At 36.8% G+C, this 26,213-nt stretch overlaps 2 protein-coding genes across 4 annotated transcripts in view; both read left to right on the top strand.

Annotated features, from left to right (window-relative positions):
* Window positions 1-4,006: 4,006 nt before the first annotated feature.
* FEM1C (fem-1 homolog C) lies at window positions 4,007-25,051 on the top strand. Its single transcript, XM_074360487.1, has 3 exons — window positions 4,007-4,331; window positions 5,099-5,833; window positions 20,388-25,051. Exons 2-3 carry the CDS (start codon window positions 5,290-5,292, stop codon window positions 21,695-21,697), a joined length of 1,854 nt encoding a protein of 617 aa, XP_074216588.1. The 5' UTR covers window positions 4,007-4,331; window positions 5,099-5,289; the 3' UTR covers window positions 21,698-25,051.
* Window positions 5,696-26,213, top strand: part of CCDC112 (coiled-coil domain containing 112) — a 231,899-nt gene continuing 211,381 nt past the window's right edge. For 2 of the 3 annotated variants that reach the window (XM_074360489.1, XM_074360490.1), the window contains exon 1: window positions 5,696-5,833. The gene's annotated coding sequence lies outside the window, so the exon portion shown is untranslated. The remainder of the gene's footprint in view (window positions 5,834-26,213) is intronic. The other variant, XM_074360492.1, reaches the window with a different exon arrangement.

Below are 26,213 nucleotides of genomic sequence, written 5' to 3'. Positions count from 1 at the left end.
AGGAATTCCTCGAAAGTAGGGATCAAATTCATTTAGCATCCAACCTAGTAGTACACAATAGGATTCAATAACTATTGATATGATGAATGAATTTATGACAATTAAAATACTCTGACAAAACAAATTGTCAATGTCAATAAAATAGACTCCTTTTAAAAGAAAGGCATTTCTAAATAGCTTGGGAAGCATACAGATTTCTATGGTATTTTTGTATAACTTTTATATCCATTAGAGTAGGCTCCTTTCACACTTTTTAAAATTAAAGTGGTGTTGAGAGGGTCTTTTCATTCATCATATCGTTTCCCCAAATTAGACCAAGTTAAGAATATTGACCAAAGGCTTGCAAGCAGACTCTTTCATTGAGGTTTCTGGTTTTAACAGAGACCAGCAAAAATAAAACATTTGAAACCCCCCCAGAAGGAAAACTGTAGAAGGAATACTTTACTAATTAGAGGAGATTACATGGAACCAGAAATTCACAAGGTGGCCAGGCAAATTTGGAAAATTTTGATGTACTATTTTACGCATATCAAGCTAGCAAGAACTTTAAAAATACAGTGTCCAGTGGGGACAAGTTTTGGCGAATTCAGCACACTCTCTTTTTCGCTGGTAAAATAGCAGATTGGCCTAACTCTCTGGGAAAGCGATACGACAATATTGATGAGAAGCCAGAGAGATGTTCCATAATTCAGCTCCTAGAAATTTATCCCAAAACAATACATGAAAGGAAGAAAACAACTTAGACAACTTGAAAATGTTCATTGTTCTAGTAATAGGGTGACCCCTCTCTGCTAGTCCAGTTCCTTCCCATCACCCTTTCAGGAATAGGGTAGTGACCCCTCTGGGCTTACACTGTCCAGCCAGCCTTGCAGGGAGGTGATCTGTCTCACAGGCACTTGAAATGCCTTGAGTCTCAGGCAAGGCCGATGAGTCAGAGCTATGGATGCAGTGACACAAGGCTTCCCCTCAGATGTAGACTGGGTGTTTGTCTTGGATCCTAGAGGTGGTTCCTCTTTTGTCTGCCATCCCCTAGGCACTTACCAGAATGGGTATTCAGAGGCTCCTTCTGGTCCTTTCCCCCTTTTCTACTTCTCCAGTTCTCATCTGTACTGCTTGCAGACTCCTTGACCCAGAGTCCATGGTTCTTCTTGTTATATCCCCAAAGCATTCTGAGGCTTTCAGGAAGACAGTAATTGATGATTAAACCAGAATCCAAAGCCTTAGCAACCAATCCAAATCAAACCAAGCAAGCCAAACAAAAAACTTTGCCTTCCCAGTCATAGAAGGTACCCTAGGAGGTAGGTGTTTAGAAACACAATGTAAGATCTTTCAGGAAAAAAGAAAAAGGAATTTTAGTTGAGTTCCCATTTATGAAAACAAAGGTTGGAAGAACAAATATTGCCGAAATCTTTAAAAATGGAGACAACTTCCAATAGGAAGTTGATAAGGAAATCAGTAGGCTTCAAATATTTCTATGCACATACATGAAATATCATTTACCCTCCTACATATTTCCAGGTGAACATCTAAACTTTTTTGTCAAAAAGTTAAGCAGTTGCAAAGGATGCAACATCCTGCATGCTGTAAAAATTGCCATTTTAAAACAGAATTGTCACTCTTTTAAGTGAATCCAATGAAACCTAAAAACCGTAGCAATTATGCCTATTATCAACCATTTAAAGGATATATGAACCAACTCTTCTTTATCTTCAGTTTATTTTACATAATTATTTTCCTGTTCACACTTATAACTCCATTCCACATCCCCATCCCTCAGGAGTGTATCTTAATTTAATGTATTTTTATATTTGAATATGTTTTATTAATCATCCTATTCTTTTTCTCTGCAATGAAAATGTAATATATTTAATTTTTAAATTTCCTGTGACTGAATGACCGTGTGTGCTGGAACATTTTCTTTCAGATTAAGGTATTATTATATTTATTAGTAATGGTCAAGTATTCAAAACAATACAAAATATATTACACATTTTTAAATTATTAAACCTATAATTTTTTATAATTAGTGTATGCATTTGTTGTTAAATAGTACATCTTAACAAGAATGAGACTGAGTTTAGAATCAATGTTTTCTCAATTTTTCATTTTTATAAATTCAAAGAAAATATTTTTACATTAATAAGTATATGGGGCTATAAGAAGTGTTGTCATACAATGTCACTCAATTCTTTGAACTCCTTCCAATTTATTAACTCACTTAGTAATCTCAAGGTCATTCTTTGTTGAAAACAATTATTTGGAAATCACCTGACTTGCAAAAGAATTTGCTACCCAGTCATTAAAAGTATACTCTCTCTCAGTACAGCCCAGTATTTCAAATTGATGAAGAACTGACAAAGGCTGCCTGAGGTTTTTACACACTGGAGCAATGCACCATTTTAAGATTCTCAGTGAGTGAAAGTTACGATCTTTTTGCACTTTGGGAAATCTATGGCTATTGTGAACGAGTTGGGAAATGAAACAGGAAGACACCTTACTGCATTCCTTCACCAGGAAATCAGTTTTAGGAAATAACATAGATGCAAGTTGAAGACTCAGAAACTTAAAACTAAGTGTGTACCCATCCCTTGAAAATCCCTTGGGGGATGCACATGTCAGTTTGAAGACCACTGATGTAAATTTTTACATCATCTTATTGCATTTGATAAGAGAGATAGGTCAGCTTAGGTTAGGCCTTGGTTGGGAAACTGTAAACTGGTGCTGACACCTTGGGAGTATAGAAGGGTGACTGGTAACAGGAGGGATAAAACAGTTAATCCCTCTTGGTTAGGCTGATTTTTATTGATGGCTGCTTTCATCCTTTATATTCTGTCCTCTATTTTCTCAGTGGGAGTAACCTTAACTTCAGTTTTAGGGTGCTGGTGATGAGCCTATACATTGACTGCCTAAGAGGAATATAATGCCCCACTTAAAAATGATTATTAAGACTATAAAAACACGAGAGATCTTCAGAGTATGGTAAGGGAGAAAAGCAAAACATATAGTTGTATGAAAACTATTATTTCAGTTATACAAAACAACATAAACTTCTGGACAAACCTAAGTAAAGATGCAAAAATGAAGTTGTGATTTTTAATAAAATGTCTTTAATGATGTATTACTTTTTAAGGAATAATGATGACATTTATGGTGCTGGGTGTCGACAATCAATCTAATCTAATACTGTCTCCCTGTGGTACCAAGAATCTGTGTGTGGGTTTAAATTCTCCAAAATAAAATGTTCAGGAGATTGAAAACTACATTTAAAAAAAAATTTCTCATCATGATTCACTACGGGTGTTATTCTCCAAACATATTTAAACTCTTCTTCAACCTAGTTAATACATCCCATGTGTTAACGTCAAGAATACCACAAGTGTATCTTCGGCTGTACGAAGTAGTCATTCTTTTCATTTATATTAACTGTCAGCTTGCTTTCATTTCCTAGTTTTATTGTTGAAAGAGTAAAGGACTCCACCTTCTTGACTTATACTGCTCTTAAGTTTTACCATTCTTTGTAGCTTTGTATTTTTTTAGAGTCCATATTAAAAAAAAAGTCATGTTTGGCAGGTTCCAAAGCTAATCTTTTTCTCAAATTTGTTTCTTGTGTTTTTTGTTTTGCTCTTCGAGACCTCAAAACGAGTTAGTATATTCCAGGGCCCATAACAGGAAGAGGCTAGTCTGCGAGCCTTTATGTGTGAGAGAAAGTAATAATGGTTACCATGCCTCTGGGGGTTATGGCTATGGGACCCAAAGGTCCCCGAAAAGAGCGCCCAGAAAGCTGGGAAGTGAGGACCTCGCCGCGACGTCTCCGCAGCCTCTCCGTCGACCGCCGACCTCAGCAGCCCGGCGTAGCCCCGCTGGCCGGCGTAGCCCCGCCCCCGGCGCTCCCCACGCAGGCGCGTCCTCCGCCGGGCTCGCGGCCCCGCCCCCCGCGCCGCCCGGCCCCTGCCGGCCTCCTCTCTCCGCCCCTAGGCGGTTGCTCGCGGCGGCCGCCGCCCTCTCCCGGCCCAATGGCGCGGCTGCCGCGTCAGTGATGTGAAGCGGTGCTCTGGCTTGTCCGGCCCCCGGCCCGCAGCCCATTACACCATCCGCCGCGGCAGCCGCTGCAGCCCGCGCAGATTGGGAGGGCGGGAGGCAGCTCGGCGTGGCGGGGCGGGGCGAGCGGCGCGGCCGGATTCATTCCTGTGAGGCGCGGGGCATGGAGGAGCTGTGCGGCCGCAGGCGGAGCAGGGCGGCCCGGGCGGCAGCGCGGAGAACGGTTTCAATTTGAAGGGGGCGGCTCGAGCCCAAGCGGCCAGCGGCGGCTGGGAAGACTACCCCCTGGGCAGGTAGTGGCAGCGGCGGCGGCCTGAGGCGCCCGCGGGGAGGCCTGGGCGGGAAGGGGAAGGAGGGCGCCCCCAGCAGCGGAAGGCGGACGGCGGGCTGGAGGCCACAGGCTCCTCGGCCCAGGGGCGGCGGGTGGGGGATGGGGGTCGTGCTCCATCGAGGAGCTTGGGGAGGGGGCTGCCCGTTTCTGGAAGAGGTGGAGGTTGTGTAGGGGCGACTGTGGTTTGGGGAACCTTCGGACCCCTTGGCGTGGGTCAAAATGGGGCGGGCGAAGTTAGCTAAAAGGCAGCCGGATTTCCTGAGAGCCTCGAGTAGTTGTAAAGGAAAGCGAACCTTTCGGGTGAGGGTTTTGGCGTTAGCTGGCCGTAGTTTGTGGGGTCCGACCTTTTTTGTTCCTGCTCGAAAGCCATCCTGGCCACAACAAGGCCTTCCAGCCTCGCGCCCTTGGCCGGCTCTCCTCTGCAGATGCGAGAAAGAGAAACATTTCTGCACCCGCGCGTCTCCTGCCTCTTTCGGTTGTACTCTCCCTGGGCGTGTGCAGAGCAAAACTGGAACAAAGCTTGGCTAGGAGGCGAGAAAACCGGTTGCCTGTAGTGTTTACATTGATGGTATATAGAAAAGAGACTGCTTCTCACCGGCACATTTGAGTCTGTGGGTGTCCCTTTTTGTATTCTCCTTTCCCGCCCCGCGGAGTAGAAATTAAGAAAACAGTTGTTTTTGCCTTTACCTATGAAAGATTCAAAACTGCTACTTTTCTTTCTTTCTCTAGTTTGGTGCTCAGGTTGTCAGATGTTGGAAGGCAATAAACAGAACAGACTCTCCGTGGTATTATATTCATTCTGGGGTGCGGTGGTTAACATTGAACTTTGGTTCCTGTAACTCTTGCCTGGGTGTCGATAGAGTTAAGCCGGAGCTTTGCTTTGAAGGATAAATAAAGCACAGCCTCGCAACTGGACGTAAATGGATCTAAAGACAGCAGTATTTAACGCAGCTCGAGATGGCAAACTCCGGCTTCTCACCAAATTGTTGGCAAGCAAATCCAAAGAGGAGGTTTCCTCCTTGATCTCTGAAAAAACAAATGGGGCCACGCCACTCTTGATGGCCGCCAGGTATGGGCACCTTGACATGGTGGAATTCCTTCTAGAGCAGTGCAGTGCCTCCATAGAAGTCGGGGGCTCGGTCAATTTCGATGGCGAAACCATTGAGGGGGCTCCCCCTTTGTGGGCCGCTTCTGCAGCAGGACATCTGAAGGTGGTTCAGTCTTTGTTAAATCATGGAGCGTCCGTCAACAACACGACTTTAACCAATTCAACTCCTCTCCGGGCTGCCTGTTTCGATGGCCATTTGGAAATAGTCAAGTACCTTGTAGAACACAAAGCTGATTTGGAAGTGTCAAACCGACATGGGCATACATGCTTGATGATCTCCTGTTACAAAGGGCACAAAGAGATTGCTCAGTATTTACTTGAAAAGGGGGCTGATGTTAACAGAAAAAGTGTTAAAGGTGAGTTCATCTTCTTCATTTTAATTTTTTAAGTATTTACCATTTATTTTCAGGAAGTTTGGTACATGATTTATAAGCAGTGGTTTGAGTAAGCCAGCACTGACAGACCTGTTTTGATTAGGTATCCCTTCCAGTATAACCTTGTTGATTGTTTCTTTGATGTTTGATAATACACTGAACAAGTGTGATTTAAAAAAAGACCTCTATCACTGTGTTAAGTAGCATTTTCTCTTCTTATTTGAAGTAACTTCCAATTCTTGGGAAGTGGGTTCCCCAGAGTTACAGAGCATATTAACGGCAGTTGATCTGAGTCCTTAGACTTGTGTTTACTTGAATGTATTTCAATGTAATGTTTATTTTTTAGTTTTATTTATTTATTTATTTTTAGAATCTTGGAGTAGAAACCACTATATTTAGTGGGTCATTGTCCTGTTTGTCTTAGGTAGGCATTTCATTTGTTATTCTGTCAGGGAAGGCTAGGCCAAACTGACCTGGAAGGATTAATGTCGATGAAAAGGAGAATCTTTGTTCCCTTATTCCTTACTTACTGTGTGGCCAATAGAAAATCCTTTTATATAAAACGTGTATTAAATATAGCAAGAGAGAAAACATTTTTTAAACTGCTGCAGCGCTGAGAACAAAACAAGGACTAGCTTAAACAGATGTGGATTTGTTGGCTAGCAACAGTGTAAACATCTTTGTCCAGAAGAAGAGCTCGGGTTTATGAGTGTGTATATTTTTCAAATCATAGCTTAGGATTTTTTTTAGCCCTTAAACACAACTTTTTTTGATAGTATAATTTTGATACTTAAGATTATTTTCCTTAAACATTTTTATTTGTACAACAGCAAAGTAATTCACTAATTTTAAAAAGCTATGTAAACTTAAAAGGAGCATACATATATGGTTAAAAAAAATCACACAATACGAATTGGTTTACAGTGTTTACAATGAAAAATAAGTCTTATCACCCCTCTTTCCTAGACCTCCAACCCACTGGCAACAATTACATACAGTGTTTGGGTGTCCTGGAGATAGTCTGTGCAAATACAAGTGTACTTCTCTGTATATCTCTCCCTCTTCTCTGTTAATTGATATTTACTATTCTGTTCTTTCTTTCTTTTTCAACTTTATCTTGGATGTCATTCAACTCCAGCACACACAGCTACCTCATTCTGCTTTATGGCTGCACAGTATTTCATTGTATGAGTGTGCATAGTTTGTTTATCTAGTCTCTGTTGATGGACAGCTAGCTAGATCACATCTAAAACAAACAATGCTGCTGTGAATATTCTTGACAAATGTATGTCTTTGCACACTTGTGTGAAAACAGCTGTATTATAAGTACCTGTAAGTGGAAGTGCTGAATCAAAGTGAGTGTGCATTTATCATTGTGAGTGTCTGATTGCCTTTCAGAGAGGCTAAACCACACACTTATGGGGCACATAGTTACTGGACAGATTTATTGAAGTTAGTATAATCTTTATTTTTAAAAAGTTTGTCATAAAAATGATACAGGTGTATTGTGGTATTTTTGTAAATTTTTCTCCCGAGGAAATAAAAAAAAAATCTCACAAAATTCCAGCACTTAGAGATAGTCCTTCCAAAGACTGAATTTTGCATTTAGATCTATGTGTGCAATTTCATTTTATATACTCTTCTATAACCTTTTTTTTTAGTTTAATAAATGTTATCTTTAATATCATTAATTATAGCTGCATACTCTTCTACATAGCTTCTGGTTTCTCACTATGATAAAATGATAAAAATGTTTCTGTAAACATTCTTTCTTATAAATGTTTTCATTGTTCCTGATTATCTTTGAGGGAGGTGTTGGATCAAAGGACAGCATGACTTTTTTTTTTTTTTGAACAATCACTATTCTTTTAAAGAATGCTTGTTTTAAAAGAATGAATTACTGCTTAATTGACCATGTCAATATTGGGAATACTTTGAAATCATAACTAGAAGAGAAAGAGTTAAAAGATTTGGCTGCAGGTTTAGGCTTGTTGCATTTTTTTTGTTTGTTTTGGGCTTTTTATTCATCAGCCTAATAATGATTGTTGGTAAACTCATGTATTTTAGTCAAATTGGGGCATGTTTTAAACTCATGCCATTGGAGAGATGAGTACTGCTACTTTTCCCTTATGTTTTTTGAAGTTGGTTTTTATACTTCTAGAGATAGAATGTGTGAAAGAACTATATTTTAAATAGCACCTGTTTTAGTGAGCATTTTTCCCTAATAAACTGTGAACAGTGTTGAACTTGATTATCTTTGCTGTTTCAGAATAATGTTCCTTTTAACCCCATCATCATGTAGCCTTGTACAAAAGGATGTGTATGCTTCCTCTTTTGGCTAATTCTATAGTCATTTTCTAACCCCAGTATCAGTATTTATGCTTTTTTTTTTTTTTAAAGTAGACATAACATGAGAGAAAACAATTTTATACCCAAAATTATTTTCATATAGCCTCAATTTTATATATAGACATATATAACACAATACATATATGTGTACTGTATATATAGTACATCAATTTGTGTGCAATACTTTTCCGTTTGCATCATGCCTTTTAAATTGACACTGATTCTTAATGAATGTTGGGAGCAAATTAAAGTACATATGAACCCCACCCTCACTCTGATCCTGAAACTTCCATTCTTTGGTAATAATTATCTCATTGACTTTTCCGATTTTTTTAGTGGGTTAACTGGTAATTAAAAAGAAGAAACAGGAACCAATTGAAACTGAGGCAAGAAGACTGGAGAAGGGTCTGGTAGAGTATCAAGGAAGGACTTTTCCCCCACATTTTTACCCCCATCCAAAAAATGGAAAAGACTGATTCAGACTAGGGATGAAATGGAATAATTTCAGTGGAAATTTTACATGTTGGCTGTTGGAAATGGTTCTGAAGAAAGAAAATACCAGTAGATTATGCTTGCTCTGCTTAAATATAAAATGCATGTAGCTTCTATATTCCATTACTTTTTAACAGGCAGTTGGCATTTGAATATATTATTTAACCTCTTTCCATTACATTTTAACAGGCTGTTGGCATTTTGAACATGTTTTAACCTGAGGTGGAATTCATTCATTAATTGAGAGAGCACTTATTGAGTCCCTTGCGTGTGCCAGGCTGTTAGACTTAGGATAGACAAAGATGAGTAAAACAGGATATCCAGTCGTTGATTCCCTGCTCTTGGGAGCTCATGGTTTGATTGGAGAGACCATGAGCAAATACTTAAACCACAATATGGTAAGTGCAACAGTAGTGCTTTCTTCTCTTAGATTTTGGAAATACTTTATCCCCAACTAACTCATTACGTGCGGGAACAGTGAGTTCCCTTTTTCCCTGTGCCATTCAAAAAGGAGAGAAAAACATATTTAGCAATGCTTCTCCAGTTCAACAGAACAATTGATTTTTGAGACTGGAGAGTTGGTTGTCACTTAAAACTATAGACTGCAAATCAGAAGTGATTAGACAAGCCCGTCTTAGAGCTGTCACACTGATCTCACTACTTCATGGTTATAGTCATCTTTGGCTTTCTTTGGTTCTTTTTTGTTTTAGTGGTTTTATTTGTTTTTGTTTTGACTCAGAACAGGACTTTGCAGATCCGTGGAAAAGTTACTTAAACCCTTCAATTTTGCTTTTACACCCAAATTCAACTGGGAATTGAGCAGCTGGAAGTGATTGATTGATTACTGTAGACCGACAGAACAGCTCTGAGTTGGGATTGGGGTTACTGGCCCCAGGGGCACACTATCCTCACGCACGGGTCGGTCATTTTAGATACCCAAGGTAATTAAGTAAATTCCTGTGCATTCTCTGTAGGCAAGGCACTGTTGGACATTGTGGAGGCTATGAAAAGATACAGCACATAATGTTTGCTGCTAAAGGAATGGTGTAAATTCATTCTGTAGGATTTTGGAAGAGTGTATTGACTGGAAAGATTTCATGGAGAAATTAAATGGGCTTTGAAAGGATTGCTAAAGTTGAGATCTGCAGAAGGGATTTGATACAGATTTTTAAGGCTTAGGAAATAGCATAAGGCACACTGATAAGTACGCTAGGAAGGTACAGAAATTGGAAGGTAGGCATATGTATATACCAAAGGGCACTCAGGGCTATATTATAAAGGACATTGACTTCCAGGTAAATGAGTGATTTTATTCTTTATGCAGTGGTAAGCCAGTGAATGTTTTCAGCAGAGGAATTACTGAGTTTTTTTTTTTGGAGAAAGAGAAACCCATCTAATTACATTCTAATTTTACTACATTATGAGCTCTTTGAGGCTAGAGACCTGGTGTTTGTATCCATGCTTTAGAAAGAGTATCTGGCCCACAGTGGGTATTTGGTAAATGAGCTTGTTGAATGAGTATGTCAGATTTAAGAGGAAAGATTATAAGCTCCTTGATGACAAGTACTGTGTTTTGTAGTCCTTTCAGTACAGAAATAAATGCATAAAGACTTGAAGTAAAAAGTTAACTAATTGTGAAAAATGAGTAGTACAGGTAGAACCCTATAGGGTTCAGAAAAGGGAGAAATCCATGTAGGCACGTAAGTGTAGTTAGCTTTAAAAGGGTTTGACAGAGACTTAGTTCTGGCAGTTTATTTGCCTTTTTATTATGGAAATTTTCTAACTTACATGTAAATGAAGAAAATGGAGAGAAGAATACTTTGAACCACTGTATACTTATCACCTTGCTTCAGTGTTTATCCACATTTGCCATTATATGTGAAAAAATATATTTCTCCCACTTCTTTTGTTTTCTGCAGTAGTTCAGAACAAACTCCAGGCATTATTTCTCTCCCACAGTATAGGCAGTTTGCAGTATAGATGTATTTCAGTCAAGAAAATGTTAAAAACAAAATAAAACTTTTTACCCACTGTAAATCCAAAGGAATTTCATAAAAAAAACTCCACTGTAAATTAAGAATGGTTGATATTAAGATAATAGACAAAGATAATGACTGTTGTCACATAGCTAGGTTATTTGTGTACTTCAGGACTGAGAGTGTAGGAAGCTGAAGTTCTCTTTTTCTTCTTTGAGAACTCTTGCTCAGCTCTTGGTTACCTCACAACACATGTACTGGCAGAGAAGAGTGAAAAAGAGAGATTTAAAATTTCTTTCTACTCCGTAACATTCTGTATTTATTTTGATTTAATAATACTTTTTAAATAACTCATTAGTTGAATTCATTAACATTTTAATCACAGATAAAGTTGCTCCTACACATTGTTTCTTGTTCATTCTTTTCCCTCTTGTGTCCCCTGCACACTTCTCTATATTTTCAGGAAAACTTGGTATCCTGCTTGGAGGAGGTAAGCTGTAGATGATGTGTGAATTCAGCGCAGCAGAGAAATATCCATTGTGTTCCTCTATCCCTGAAGATTGGAGTTTGAACTGTGAATCGTCACAAAATCGAACTGCAGTTGGTGAAAACAAGTAGATCCTGAACACCACTGCTATTTCAGAGTCATGCATAGCAGCACAAACTTAAGGCAGAGGTTAAGTTGTACTTACTGACCTTTGAGTACATGTGGTTCCCTCGCTGAGTTCATCTTTATGAGATTTTAAGCACGTTGATTCATTAACTTTGTTTAAAACAAAATTCAGAAAGCTCTTGGCATTGTAGAGATTTATGCTTCTGAGACATCAGGAATGTACGTGAAGGAAGACAGAGGTGGAAGAGCTGGGGAGAGGCCCCAGTAAAAAAGTCACATGGATGCAAATTTGACTAAAACATCTCTCTTCCTCTTTCTTCCCTCTTTGGGGAGAACTACAGTTGAATAGAGTCTGAACTAGAATGTAAGTCTGAATTGTAATGTGAATGTTTTCATCAACTTTTACATCTTGTAATTTTCATCAAACTATACTAATATTAGTTGATTTTAATTCTGATCCCTTAGCTCAGGTCTTAGCTTTGAAAATTCTGTTTACTATCAAGACCCATTTTAAGGCAGGTCCTCACCCCCTGCTAGTCATAAAAATGCATCTTATGCCTTTTTTAGCATTTAACTTTGTCGTGAGCTCAAAGACCTGTATTGTTAAATTTCTCTGTGCTCGTAACTCAGTGCCTTATACAAAGAATTAATGAAGGGAGGGCACATGGTAATCTTGATACAGTTAGTTTTTTTATTCTATTTTTTATTCCTTTTTTCAAACTCCTGTCCTTTCTTTTTTTCTTTTTTCTTTTTTTTTTTAAATAAGGGGTTTTTTTTTAATTAGTTTGCTAGGGCTGCCATAACAAGATACTATCAATTGAATGTCTTAAAAAAACAGAAATTCATTGTCTCACAGTTCTAGAGGCTACAAGTCCTAAGTCCTGGTTCCTTCTGAAAGCTGAGAAAAGGATCTGTTTTAGGCCTCTCTGCTTGGCTTGTAGATGGTTGTCATGTTCCTATGATGTTCTCCCTGTAGGAGTGCCTGTCACCAAATTTTCCCTTTTTATAAGGATACTACTCATACTGAGTTGGGGTCCACCTTAATGACCTCATTTTTAACTTGCTCAGTTAGAGCTGCCGGGTATTGATGCTGCTTATTATGCCTATAAAATGTACGTCTTTATTTTTTTCCCTCATTTTTCAGTTTTATTAGGTAGAATTATTACAGTTTGACTGCACATACACATTATATTGCATGTCGATACATATATACAGTATACTGCACTTTTTTTTTTTTTTTTTAGTTTACATATTCAAACTCCTGTCCTTGAGTATCTCTGGTGTTGGAATAAATATGGGGAAGGGAAACACTGTGAGCAGAGGAAACTTCTAGTACTCCTTTGGTATCCTAAAGTGTTCCTCTCTACCCCTTCTCGCCTCCTCCCTTAACACATACCATTTACCTTTTCCAGAAATAAAATGCTTGGAATCAGCATTGTTGTGCAGTTGAACCGCATACCTGCCCATCTTTACAGGTGGACCTCTCAAAAACTCAGCCCAGCTGCAAAGTTGGAGAGTGGATGCCAAGCAAACCAGGCTAAAGAGGAGAGATGAGAACTGTTTCTGTGCATTTACAGACAAATCTGTTAAAAAAGACCTTTTAATTTCAGCTTCTATCAGTCAAGACTTATACTTTTACCAAAAACACGAGTACTTTGATTTTAGAACAGCTTTGAGACATCACATACCATTCACCCTTTTAATTTTTTATTTTTTAATTAAAAATTTTTTTCGTGATAGTTGCAATAAATAGAGGTGTTTTTCTTTAATTTAATTTTCTTTTTTTGGTTGTGGGCAGATAATTAGGTTTATTTATGTATTCTTTTTAGTGGAGGTACCGTGCATTGAACCCAGGACCTCCTGCATGCTAAGCATGAACTCTACCACTGAGCTATACCCTCCGCTTCGCCATTGACCCTTTAAAAATTTTCTTTTTCCTTCCAGTTTTAATGAGACAATTGACATAGAGCACTGTATACTTTTTTGGGAGGGAGGAGGAAGTAATTAGGTTGTATTTATTTATTTATTTATTTAAATGGAGGGACTGGGGAATGAACCCAGGGCCTCGGGCTTGCTAGACACGTGCTCTACCACTTAGCTACACCCTCCCCGCCACTAGTCACCCTTTTAAAATGTGCATAATCTTTGGTTTTTAGTATGGTCACAGATTTGTACAACAACCACCATAATTACCTTTTCATCACCATCCTCCCCTGCCCCCCCCCCAAAAAAACCCCATACCCATTAGTAGTCACTCCCATTCTCCTCTCCTTTCTGCAGATGCACTAGTCGTAGGCAACCACTGATCTGTCTTTATAAATTTGCCTACTCTGGACATTGCATATAAGTGGAATCATAATGTAGTCTTTCTTGACTTGCTTATTTCACTTAGCATAATGTTTTTAAGAGTCATCTGTTTTGTAGCATCAGTGCTTTATTTTTTTTTTTTTTTTTATTGCTGTAGATATACCACATTTATCCATTCATAAGTTGATGGGCGTTTAGGTTGTTTCAACTTTTTGGCTATTAGGACTAATGCTGCTGTGAATATTCATGTACAAATTCTTCTGTGGATCTCATTACATAGTATATTTTGATAAAGTTGTAATCAGTACACATACAACTGTTTCCTACTTTTCACCTACATTTTGGTCATTGTGTCATGTTCGTGCGCAGGGTCTACATGAACTACATAGATACTACATAATCACTCTTACTGGCTTTATGGTGAAAGTTCAAGTTATTTGTTTATTGCGGTATACTTTACATACAATAAAATCCATCCTTTGTAGTTCTCTAAGTTTTGAAAAACAAACTGTAATTTAACTACCACTACAATAAAGATGGAGTGAAGAGTTCCTGTATGCCCCTTGGTGTCAGTTACTCTCCCAGCACCCACCCTCTGGCAGTCGCTGGTCTGTTACCTGTCCATAAAGTTTTTTTAGGCATTAATTTTAATAGTGACAATTCTGAAGCAGTGCGATATCCATCAACCGGAAAGTGTTCATGTAAAATGTAGGTGAAAAGTAGGAAACAGTTGTATGTGTACTGATTACAACTTTATCAAAATATGCTATGTAAAGAGACTTGGAGGCATGACATAGTATGGTGGTTATATACTTAACTTGTTAGAATAATTAAAACAATACCCTTCTTCCAAAGATTTTACTTTTTAAAGCTATTTTGTCCTTATTTGAATCACTTTTTGTGATGTCAGATATTAAAAATGTAAGAATCTACCTTAGCTTTTTGACAGTATGCCAACTGCTATCTGGTATACAAAGGAAATATAACGCAGGCTCTGTATACTTTAGAAACAGACAGTTTAGGTAAGAAAACTTATTTGCAAAGCAGTAACATTATATTATATAAGTTATTACATAAGATTATGATAGTTGATATAATATGAGTACTCAGGATGAGTGAAACATGCATTCACCAGGCATTCTCAAAATGATAAATTGACATGATATGACCAAGAAGGCCTCTTTGAGTTGCTGAAATTTCTGGTGAAAATTGAAGGACAAGAAATTTAAAAAGTAGAAAAAAGGCAGTATTTTACAGGAAAATGAAGAGAAGAGGCATGGAGGTGGAAGTAAGCAGCACTATTCCTGGTGCTGAGAGAGGAAACTTAGTTTAGACATGAAGCATAACCAGTTTCTCTGCCTTGTGTATGGCAAGTATTGATAATGCCTTCTGGACTGGATTAGGTGCTGGCAAACTGGCCCAGAGGTCAAATACTCCTCACCCCCTGTTTTTGTACTGCCTGAGAGCTAAGAAATGGTTTTTATACTTTTTAATGGTTGAAAAAAGAATCAAATGAATAATGTTTCATGACATGTTAAAATTACACGAAAGCCGTATTTTGTTGGAAAACAGCCATGTCAGTTAATTTAATGGATTGACTATGGTTACTTTTTGTTATATGGCAGAGTTGAGTGATTACAACAGAGACCTTATGGCCTGCAAAGCCTTAAAATACTATCTAGCCCTTTACAGAAAAATTTTGCTGGCTCCAGGGCTAGCTTTACAGAGCAGCAGTAATCCTGGAGATGACGAGAAGTGACACTGGAGAGGTAGGGTAAGGAAATAGTTTTTAGTTTTTAAAAATCCATTTCCCATAGTGTATCTCCCACTACCAAGATTAAGCTTTACTTCGCATAACGTGCCTTTTAAAACATTTCTTTCCTTATTGCTTTCTCATCCTCACAGAGATAGTGCTTTGAGAATCAATGCTGTAGAGGTTTTAAAAGATCTTCAGCTGTTTGCTTAGAGGGAGCATGAAAGCTTTTGAGTTGGAAAATAATATGAGTGGTGGGAGTTTTATTATGAAGTTGGGTTTATATTAGAAATAACTTATTGCAGTGCAATATGACTAGCATTTAAAATATAACCTTAGAAATGAGCGGTATACTGAAATGGCAGTTGGGAGACATGAGTTTATATTTTACTACTAATTTCTCTGGAGTCTGTTTGTAGAAGAAGTTTTTCTTCTCTACTTTGCATATTTATCAATATGAGATTACAAAAGGGCAGTAGTTAATAAAATTTAGGGGGAAAATGCTGTGCTAACATTTAATAAGACAGCTTCCTTGTGGTTAGTTTTTGCATAAGATACATGTATTTTTTCATCTTTTCACTTCAGCCTTTTTCTGTGTTTGTATTTCCAGTCTGATAGTTTTTGTCTTTTAATGGGAACATTTAGTTGGCTTGTATTGAGTATAACTACTTATATATTTCTGTTTTCATCTCCAAGTTACTTACAGATTTTTTTTGTCCTATCTATTTTATGTTCTTTGTATCTCCTTTTTGTCATTGATTGGATTATTTTTCACTTTTCCAGATTTTCTCTGTATTAGAGACTATGTAGGAATTATATGCATGCATATCCTCTATTACTTTAGTGGCTACTCTAGATAGTACTACTTTGTCCTATCAAAGGCTAACATAAATTTCTAATTTTACCTCTTTCCAAGCAGTGCAGAAATCTTAACTCCAGTTACCCTCCTTACTTTTATGTTATTGCTGTCAAGCTTTTTTCTTCCATATGTGTTTCAAGCCTCACAAGACATTATTTTTAAACTCAATATTTATTTAGATTTCTCACAAATTTTGTCAGTGTTTTGCCCACATCTTCAGGCTTCCATGTGGCTCATCTTCCTTCTGCCTAAAGAATACCCTGTAGTGTTTAGATCTGCTGGTAAAAAATGTCTTAGTTTTTTCTCTTTCTCACCTGAAATGGTCCTTAACTGCACAGAATTCTAAATTGGCAGTTATTTTCCTTTACTGCTTTAAAGATGTCATTTTGTTGTCTCCTGGCTTCTTTTGTTTATGATGAGAACTTTGCTATCAGTCTAATTGTTGCTCTTTTGCAGGTCATTTCCACCTATTCTCTGGTTTTAAGGTTTTTCTTTTGTCCTTAGTTTTCAGCAGCTTCGCTGTAGTGTGCCTCAATATGACTTTGTTTTTATCTATCCTTATTTGTAAAACTTACTAAATTTATGGTTTAATCCTCCATCAGCTTCAGAAAATTCTCAGACTTTTATCTCTTTCAATATTGCTTTGAGCCCATTTTCTTCCTCTAAAATTCTGGTTTGAAGTATGTTAACCCTTCTGACATTTCCCCAGTCTCTTACAGTCTCCTGCTTTTCCATCCTTTCACCTTTATGCTTCTTTCTGTGTATTCCTATCAGATTTGTTTTCTAGTTCACTAATTCTCTATTCAGCTATGTGTAGTCTGCTTTTAGAGCCACTCTTTAATGAGTTTTTCAGTTCTAGAATGTCCACTTGGTTCTTTTTTGTAGTTTCCAGTTTTCTGTCTAATTCTCAAAGTTGTTTCTTTAATCTCTTTGACTATTCTAAGCATAATTGTTATTTTAAAGTCTGTGTCTGATAAGTGTGTTACCTGGATCTTCTGTTGGCATTTTCTCTTATCTCTTATTTCTCCTGGTTTTTGTGTTGTGGTTCCTTGCTTTCTTTTTGTCCATTATTTTTTATTGGATACCAAACATTATATATGAAGAATATATAAAAATAATTTGAGTCCTAGTATGATAATACCTTCCTCTAAATAGTATTTGTTTCTGTTTCTGGCTTTTGATTATATATACAAGTCTTGGATTACTTTTCAATATCAAGATGATTTTAAACTGCATTTTCAATTCCTATGATGGCTGGTGTATTTGCAGTTCACCTGACTCCTATAGGGCAACCCTTCAGAGCTGTAACCTAAAGTGTAGGGGGACTTCAGAGTTCCCTCCCTGACGGTCTCTGGACTCCAGTGTTCTGCTCTAGCTGTGCAAGGGTGTCGAGAGCTCTGCCCTGTTTTTCAGCTGCCTCTTCCACAGTAGAGGTCACTGGGGGAAGCATCCCCAAATTCTGGGCTTTATTTACCTAATTTTCTTTCTTCTCTTAGATGTTGTCCCCTTGTGAGCTCTTACATGCTGTCATACAGATTTTTTAAAATACATCTTTCAACTTTTCTAGTTCTTAATGGGAGAGTGATCCTATTACCTCTGCCATTACTAGATATGAGAGTCTTCTTTATTACTTTTTTTTAAAAAACATCATTTTTTCAGTATATGGTGTATTCAAAATATATATATATTCTATATTTTTCCAATATAGCAATTCAGTTAATTAAAAAACTAGCCTTTGCTGCATTCTTATTCTTGATTTTGTTACTCTGAATAGAGAAGAATGCCATCTAAGCCTTCTCTTTATATTTCTATTGTCTATTTCTTAGAGAAAATGGGAATATTAGGGATCCTTAATTCCAATGAGTTTTAAAAATAGTAGAGGTCATGTTTAATTAAAATTATTTTGAGCAAATGAACATTAGTAGTCAGAAGTCCTGGGCTCTCTGAGTGCTTGGTTACCATACACATAGCTAAAACATTCAGTCAGACACTATTCCATTGTAGACCATTGAAATCCTAGATCAGAATAAACATATCCAGATTTTTTCATGTAATTTCTGTAGATATCATGGAAGACTAATGAACAGGATAAACTTGTGAAGAGAGTAAAGTCCTAATGTATTATAACTTGTGCTTTTTTAGAGTTTTAGTTATAGATTTGTTATGTGAAGTATTCAGATTTAAGCCACTTTCTAGTACACATGCTGTGTCAAGGGTTCCCAAGTCCACTTCCACGTTTACAGATAGCTCAGCGTACGGCTTGTATTCACGGCTAGGATTTATTACCGTGATATAATAAGGACATGCAGCTGGATCATAAGGGGAAAGGCATAGGTGGGGTCTAAAGGAATCTTTGTGCTGGCTTTCTTAAGCTCTGTCCTTCCCATGAGAGGCCACATAGAGTTCAGTCTTCCCCTAGCAACATAAATGCATGTGTGCAATGTTCCTGCCGAGTGAAACCCATTAGAGTCAGTGCCCAGGTTTTTATTGGGTGCTTGGTCATATTGGCATCCTTTGCTGAGCACATATCAAAAATTCCAGACTCCCACAGGAAGTCAGCATAAAAGCCACCTTTGTAATTTAGGAAAAGTTTTATGTCTTGAAACTGTTTACCAGACAAATTTCCAGATGCCAGACAAGGGCCATCCTTGCAAGCGAGTGTTTCTAAGGGTAGCTGTCTCAGCCAGCTGTGTTAGTTCTTTTCCATACCATGCCTAAAATGACTCACTGCTGAAATTTTCTGTAAACATTGTATGTAATATCAAAGGTCTGCATTGATGATTTGTTTTGATAATTAGTAGGTTGTTTGTCATTAAACTTAGGTAGCTGAAATAATTCGAGTGGTTATAATATCTTAGTCTGTTCCAATGGAATACTCTTCAGCCATAAAAATGACAACATAACGCCATTTACAGCAACATGGATGTCCCTGGAGAATGTCATTCTAAATGAAGTTAGCCAGAAAGAGAAAGAAAAATACCATATGATATCACTCATATGTGGAATCTTAAAAATAAAAAAAAGACAAGTGAACTTAAATATAAAACAGAAACAGACTCACAGGCACAAAATACAAACTTGTGGTTGCCAGAGGGGAGGAGGGCGGGTAGGGACAGACTAGGAGATCAAGATTTATAGATACTATATATATATAGATACTATATAGATACCTATATATAGGTATATATAGAATAGATAAACAAGTTTATACTGTATAGCACAGGGAAATATATTCAAGATCTTGTAGTAGCTCACAGTGAAAAAGAATATGAAAACGAATAAATGTATATTCATGTGTGACTGAAAAACTGTGCTGTCCACCAGAAATTGACACAACACTGTAAACTCACTATAATGCAGTTAAAAAAAAAATCTTAGTCTGTTCCTCCCATACAGAGTTTTACTGATGTGCCAGTGCCTATTGTCAGTTTTAATCCATGTGTGGGAAGAACAGGACAGTGTTAGAACATTTAGTACATCTAAAAAGAATGTTTAAGAAAATTAAATTACAATGGGAAATAATCCATTATGAAAGGACACTTCACATGTCTCCTTTTAAAGTTCATATCGAACCACCCACATATTTTTAGATTTCAGTGGTCTTGTTTTTCTTATGGGAGCTTTTTGAAGAAAGTACTTTGTTACCAAGAATTTTGACTCAAACAAGTGAAGTTCACTTGGTAATCAGAAATACTAAAAAAATAATTTGTGACTATTAGAATCAAATTGGAGAATATTAGATATTACAGACTAGATTTTTTATTTATAAATGTGAAATCTGACCCAGAAAGTTAAGTGACTGTCAGCAAAACTGTAAATAGCTGGTTAACTTCATTTCATCAGTTTTTAGTTGTAGAATATACACTTGAAAACATCATTGAAAAATATGAACAGGCCATGGATTAATTTTGAATTTCATTTAGTGACTTTGAATATTTTTTCATGCCTAATTTAATAATTTCATTTATTCAAAAAAATTTAACCAATGTGTTTTTCCCCTGCTGTGTTTCAGATACTAGTTTTGTGCTGGGGATCATTTTTTCTTATTTGTAATCAAATTAAAGTTATGTCCCATTGAGGGTTGCTTGGAGTTGCCAGCTTTTCTTTAGATTCTAAAGTACACATACGTATTACATTGTACCTTGGTCCCTCAAAATATATTACCTCTTTTTTCCCTCCTCCTTAAGGTAATACTGCCTTGCATGATTGCGCAGAATCTGGAAGTCTGGACATCATGAAGATGCTTCTTATGTATTGTGCCAAGATGGAAAAGGATGGTTATGGAATGACTCCTCTTCTTTCAGCAAGTGTGACTGGTCACACAAATATTGTGGATTTTCTGACCCACCATGCCCAGACGAGCAAGACAGAACGGATCAACGCTCTAGAGCTTCTGGGAGCTACGTTTGTAGACAAAAAAAGAGATCTCCTTGGGGCTCTGAAATATTGGAAAAAGGCAATGAACATGAGGTACAGTGATAGGACTAATATAATTAGCAAACCAGTACCGCAGACACTAATAATGGCTTATGATTATGCCAAGGAGGTAAACAGTGCAGAAGAGCTAGAAGGTCTTATTGCTGATCCCGATGAGATGAGAATGCAGGCACTATTAATTAGAGAACGTATTCTTGGTCCTTCTCATCCTGATACCTCTTACTATATTAGATATAGAGGCGCTGTCTATGCAGACTCTGGGAATTTCAAACGTTGCATCAACCTATGGAAGTATGCTCTGGATATGCAGCAGAACAATTTGGACCCTCTAAGCCCAATGACCGCCAGCAGCTTACTATCTTTTGCAGAACTGTTCTCTTTTATGCTACAGGATAGGGCTAAAGGCCTGCTGGGTACCACTGTTACATTTGATGATCTTATGGGCATACTGTGCAAAAGTGTCCTTGAAATAGAGCGAGCTATCAAACAAACTCAGTGTCCAGCTGACCCGTTACAGTTAAATAAGGCTCTTTCCATCATTTTGCACTTGATTTGCTTGTTAGAAAAAGTTCCTTGTACTCTAGAACAGGACCATTTCAAAAAGCAAACTATATACAGGTTTCTTAAGCTGCATCCAAGGGGAAAGAATAACTTCAGCCCTCTTCATCTGGCCGTGGACAAGAATACTACATGTGTAGGGCGGTACCCTGTTTGTAAATTTCCATCTCTGCAAGTTACTGCAATACTGATAGAATGTGGTGCCGATGTGAATGTCAGAGACTCTGATGACAACAGTCCCCTCCATATCGCTGCTCTGAACAACCACCCAGACATCATGAATCTTCTTATTAAATCAGGTGCACATTTTGATGCCACAAACTTGCACAAACAAACTGCTAGTGACTTGCTGGACGAGAAGGAAATAGCTAAGAATTTGATCCAGCCCATAAATCATACCACATTGCAGTGTCTTGCTGCTCGTGTTATAGTGAATCATAGAATATATTATAAAGGGCATATTCCAGAAAAGCTAGAGACCTTCGTTTCACTTCATAGATGATAATTTGACTGTGTTTTAGCACTGTTAAAGCACGGATTGGTAACAGTTGTTTCATAAATGAGCACTGTTGTGATAACACCAGCATTCATTTAGCTTGATCTCATCGTGCTCTCGTTGGCTAAAGCAGTATAAGCATCAGATTTACAGGATTGGTTTCCCAGTATTTAATATAAATATACCATATAATATATTGTTTGTGAATTATTGAGAAATGTAATGTCATATTCAGATTTCTAAAATTGTCTGCCAAAGGCTTATCCATTATGGTTTTGTTTGCTGTTGGGTGTTTGGGACATAGTTAACCATTTTTCAGTGGTGTCTTTATACTTTTCTGGTTTGTGAATTTTATACAACCGAAGGTCTTTTTTCTGCTTCTTCCGTCTCTTCTCCAAGCTTCTTTCCTGTTTCCACTTTATTTTTAACCTAACCATTTCTACTTACCAACTTTTTTCCCCATGTTAGGTTGTATAGACTTTTTGAACTTGTTACCATTTGCAGTTACCATAAGTGCTTTATCTTCTCTATGCACCGGCTTAAACTTGACTGTTGTATGTTAGCATATTTTCTATGCAGCAATTGGTCAACTTCAACTCAAAATACTTTTAAGTATGTTACAAAGTTCATTTTATGAAAGTACTCTTGTAGCATGACAATTTTTTGAGCTACCAGTTAGCTACCAGAGCTCAAGCTTTTCGGTTTTTTTTTTTTTTTTTTTACTTTATATCTGAGGTTTCTTTCTCTAATCCACTGAAACGATTGTGTGCTAAATTTGGGAAACAAATCTATTCTAACTCATTAACCCAGTTGAAATTTAGGTCTGTCATCTTAATATATCATGCAGTAAAAGGAAGAATCTTTATAAAGTGACCCACCTTTCATGCTGCGCCAGCGTTGTCCTGCTTGTGCTGATGATGTGATTAGGTGTAGAGAATTTGCTTAAATTTAACCTCAAAGTTTATCACACAGCTTAATGAGTCACATTGAAATATTCAGTAATTGAACTGCAAATTATTTTTAGTTTCAAAAAGAGCTAAAGCATGTCAGTGGCATGATGCTTGCCAAGCCAGATCTAGGCATCTAGGATAATTAAGGTATTTTAGTATGCAATTTATTGCCATAGTATCAAAGGTCAGTAACAGTGTTCTTTCTTTCTTCAAGCTTAAGTCTACCTTTAAAGATAACTTGCATGAATTACTTTGGTCTCAGTTATTTGTCACCATAATTAAATACGAAAGGTTGCAGTGCTTCCTCTTCCCTTAACTGAAACTTAGCTTTTCTCTCTTTCTTTCTTTCTTTTTGTATCTCTCTCTCTCTCTCTGTCTCTCCCTCTCTCCTTCTTTCGTTCCCTCCCTCCCTTCTTTTTTGGGTTTTTTTTTTTTTAACAGCTTTGCTAATGCCACAGAAAGGGCTCTTTTAACTTAAGAAAAGATAAGTGAAAAGTACTAAAAAAGATTCAGGTAATTATCATTCAGCACTTTATTGTTATTCAGAATAAAACTTATGATGGCATATTTGCCCTGCAAATGTCTTAATGAAATTGTTCTGAATAAAAAGCTCCTTATTGGTTTGAGGAAAACTCAGTTTACCTGTGAGTTTAATGAGCTGGATCACTCGAATTTTTGTGCTGACATTTTATTCTGAGGGTTGATGTAGTGGTATTTAAGGAGTCGTCATTGCAAACAGTCACATTAGGTTTATTTCATGTTTATTCAGTAAAAAAACTTATAATGAAGAATAGTGAATAAACAAAAAAGCATTAGACTTACATTCTGTCTAAATCATTGAGGTTTAATTTTTTAAAAGATATCCTTATTCATTTTACTAGGTTGTAAATTTAATTTCACCATTGAAAAAGGTGGTTTGGATATAAATGGTTGCTCTCCAACCTTTTGATGAAGAAATTTTAATATCTTATTTACTATGGGCAAATTTGATGAAATATTTGAACTACTGTGTATATTAAAAATAATTTGTGATTTGGACAAATATTCTAGAAATATCAGACATCAGTTTTTGAAATCATTTTGCCTCTAACTTGTGGTATGAAAATTATATATGCATGAGCTACTTTTTTTTAAAGGAAAACTTTGCAAGTACAGTAAATCTACATTAATTGATCTCAATAATTTTGGGGTGAAAGATAAGCAATTGGATTTTATGTCATTTAATATTCCTTCCTCTTTGGGGGGGAGGGGATAGGAGAGTTTACATGCTCCTATAGTAAGGCACATCTCACACTCTTTTACAGGTGAATTTGAATTGTACAACTCTAGTATAAAACAAGGATTTCTTTCCATAGAATTTTCCCACCATTGAATATAAATAACTTAGAATTATTCTTCAGTCTTGAGAACTGAAATGCCTTATATCCATTAGGGTACAATCCTTCTCTGTTTGCCATCTCCCCAAATGCCATTAGGAGCTCTTGAAAAATCAGTTAGTTTACTAGCTTAAAATTGTCTATTTTATTTTAGAGGAAGTTGGTTAATAAATGTGACCTCAGACACTGTTTAAGGCCTTTGTCAGAAAGTATTCTCAAAAAATTTCTTTTAATTTGTGTTTTTTTAAACCACAGATGAATAATTTAATACTAATTGTACTCATTTGAGACAAACTAAACTGTACACTGTAGCATGGTAATGTTGGCTGGAGCTAATGTGTAAGTTTAGATTACATTTCTATAAAAATGCCCTGTTAAGGCCTGCTGGATTTTAGATGTTCCACTCTTGATCATTTCTGTAAAAGTAATGGTCATTTTACTCAAATTAGATACCAGTCTAATTTATAAAGACAAGTGGATTATAGATTCCAAAAATAGTGGTTTTCTTATCCATAAATCTGACAGGGATATAAGCCCAAATCAGCAAAAGGTAATTTGGTGCCCATTATTTTGAAGTTAAGTGGTTGCTCACTTGTAAAGTGACCACCTTAATGTATAATGTTTTAGAGACCCCCGTCTACTGTGACTTGGGAAAATTGTTTAGGTTATATTTGAAAAAGTAGCTCTTTAAAATCATACTGCCCAGCAGAAACCTGAGGTTGAATTTTCTCAGAATTGCCAGGGCCAGATGAAATAATAACCATATTCTTGTGCACTGTAACAGCAGCATTACTGCTTGGAACTTGAACCATTTTAGAGTCAGATACTAAGGAAACTTAAATTAATTGGATTTTTTTTTTTTTTGCCCTCATATATCACTGAACAACTAGTTTCTCTCCCTTTTGTCAATTCCCATTGTGTATTTTTCCCAAAAAGTACTGTATTCAGATGCCAGCCAATAAATTGTCACACAATGGAAAATGATTTGCCACAACATTCATTGTAAGGTTTAATAAAATTAAATTTGCACCAAACACTAGTGTATTCTTATTAACTCCTGATTGATTAATGTGTGTGATGGTGAACTGCTGTCTCAAAAACACCTATGGTAATTTATGGTCAGAACTCAAGAGATAGCCTTTATTATTAATACTTCTATGTAAAAATCAGAGATGATTCTTGTACAGTTTATTCTAAATTTTTTTTCCAGTAAAGACCACAGAAACTAAAGGTATGGGAAAGCTTTTGTTGTGAGATGCATGGGAGAAGGGCTGTTTTTAACTTGTTTTTTAACTGAGTTTGATACGAAGTATCAGAAGTATATTATAAGTATATTACTATGAAGGTGAGTTTTATAAATTTATTTCTACCACTTTTAAATTATAATATCTAAGTAGTACTTTCCTTTTTCTTATATGTAAGTTTCCTAATATAAGTTTTAATGGGTCCAGGAAATACACTGGCCATAATTTCTAAACTCCAGGCAAAAATTGGAACATTCAGTTGTATAGGCCTTCTCCTTTTGAATCATTAACTTAATCCATAACAAGGACAGGCTTTCTCATCTTTTTTGACAGGATGCGTCTGTGTTAGTCATCTTTACCCTTGGTTCTCTGGTTGTCCCCAACTACCATTATAAAGGCTCTTTTAAGTAAGATTTTCTCTAAAATTGACTCAGCTTTTTATTATCTTAGTTTAGTTCATTTTCTTAATACAATGTCTGATTTTAAATATAAAACAGTGCAGCTCCCTGCCTGAAAAAATCGAGAATTTAATCTTTCAAAAGTAATACTCTTAAGACAGACATTCACATAGAAGAATTTGACAAGTAATAGTCTTACTAAATCAACTTGGATGCTTATTAATCATCGTATACTTTGGTGCAAGTCATGGAGCAGAGTGGCTTAAAGTATTTGACATTGCCAAAAATATAAATGAAAAAAGTGATTCAGTCTATTATAGAAAGATTATTTGCAAAACTTCCCAGTAACGTCTCTTCTAAAGTGAGGTCTACCTAATTTTGTTCTGGACATACTTGAGCCTTATTTATATATTAATTTATTTTTTTACTTTTCCAAAAGACCAAATACAATTTTATTAATAGTAGGTTCCTCCTCACCTTGCTTACATTATAGTACTAATTGATCTTAGGATTGATACTTTTTTCTAAAACCCTTTCATCCTTATAAATGCATG

Source organism: Camelus bactrianus, chromosome 3 (genome assembly GCF_048773025.1).
Source record: "Camelus bactrianus isolate YW-2024 breed Bactrian camel chromosome 3, ASM4877302v1, whole genome shotgun sequence".
NCBI classification, from domain to species: domain Eukaryota; kingdom Metazoa; phylum Chordata; class Mammalia; order Artiodactyla; family Camelidae; genus Camelus; species Camelus bactrianus.
Note: the sequence above shows the minus strand (reverse complement) of the source record. Positions and strands in the feature narration are given on the sequence as shown.

Coding starts and splice junctions, on each gene's coding strand:
- FEM1C (XM_074360487.1), top strand. CDS start 5,290: ATGGATCTAAAGACAGCAGTATTTAACGCAGCTCGAGATGGCAAACTC. Junction 5,834..20,387: donor TAACAGAAAAAGTGTTAAAG/GTGAGTTCATCT, acceptor CTCCTCCTTAAG/GTAATACTGCCTTGCATGAT.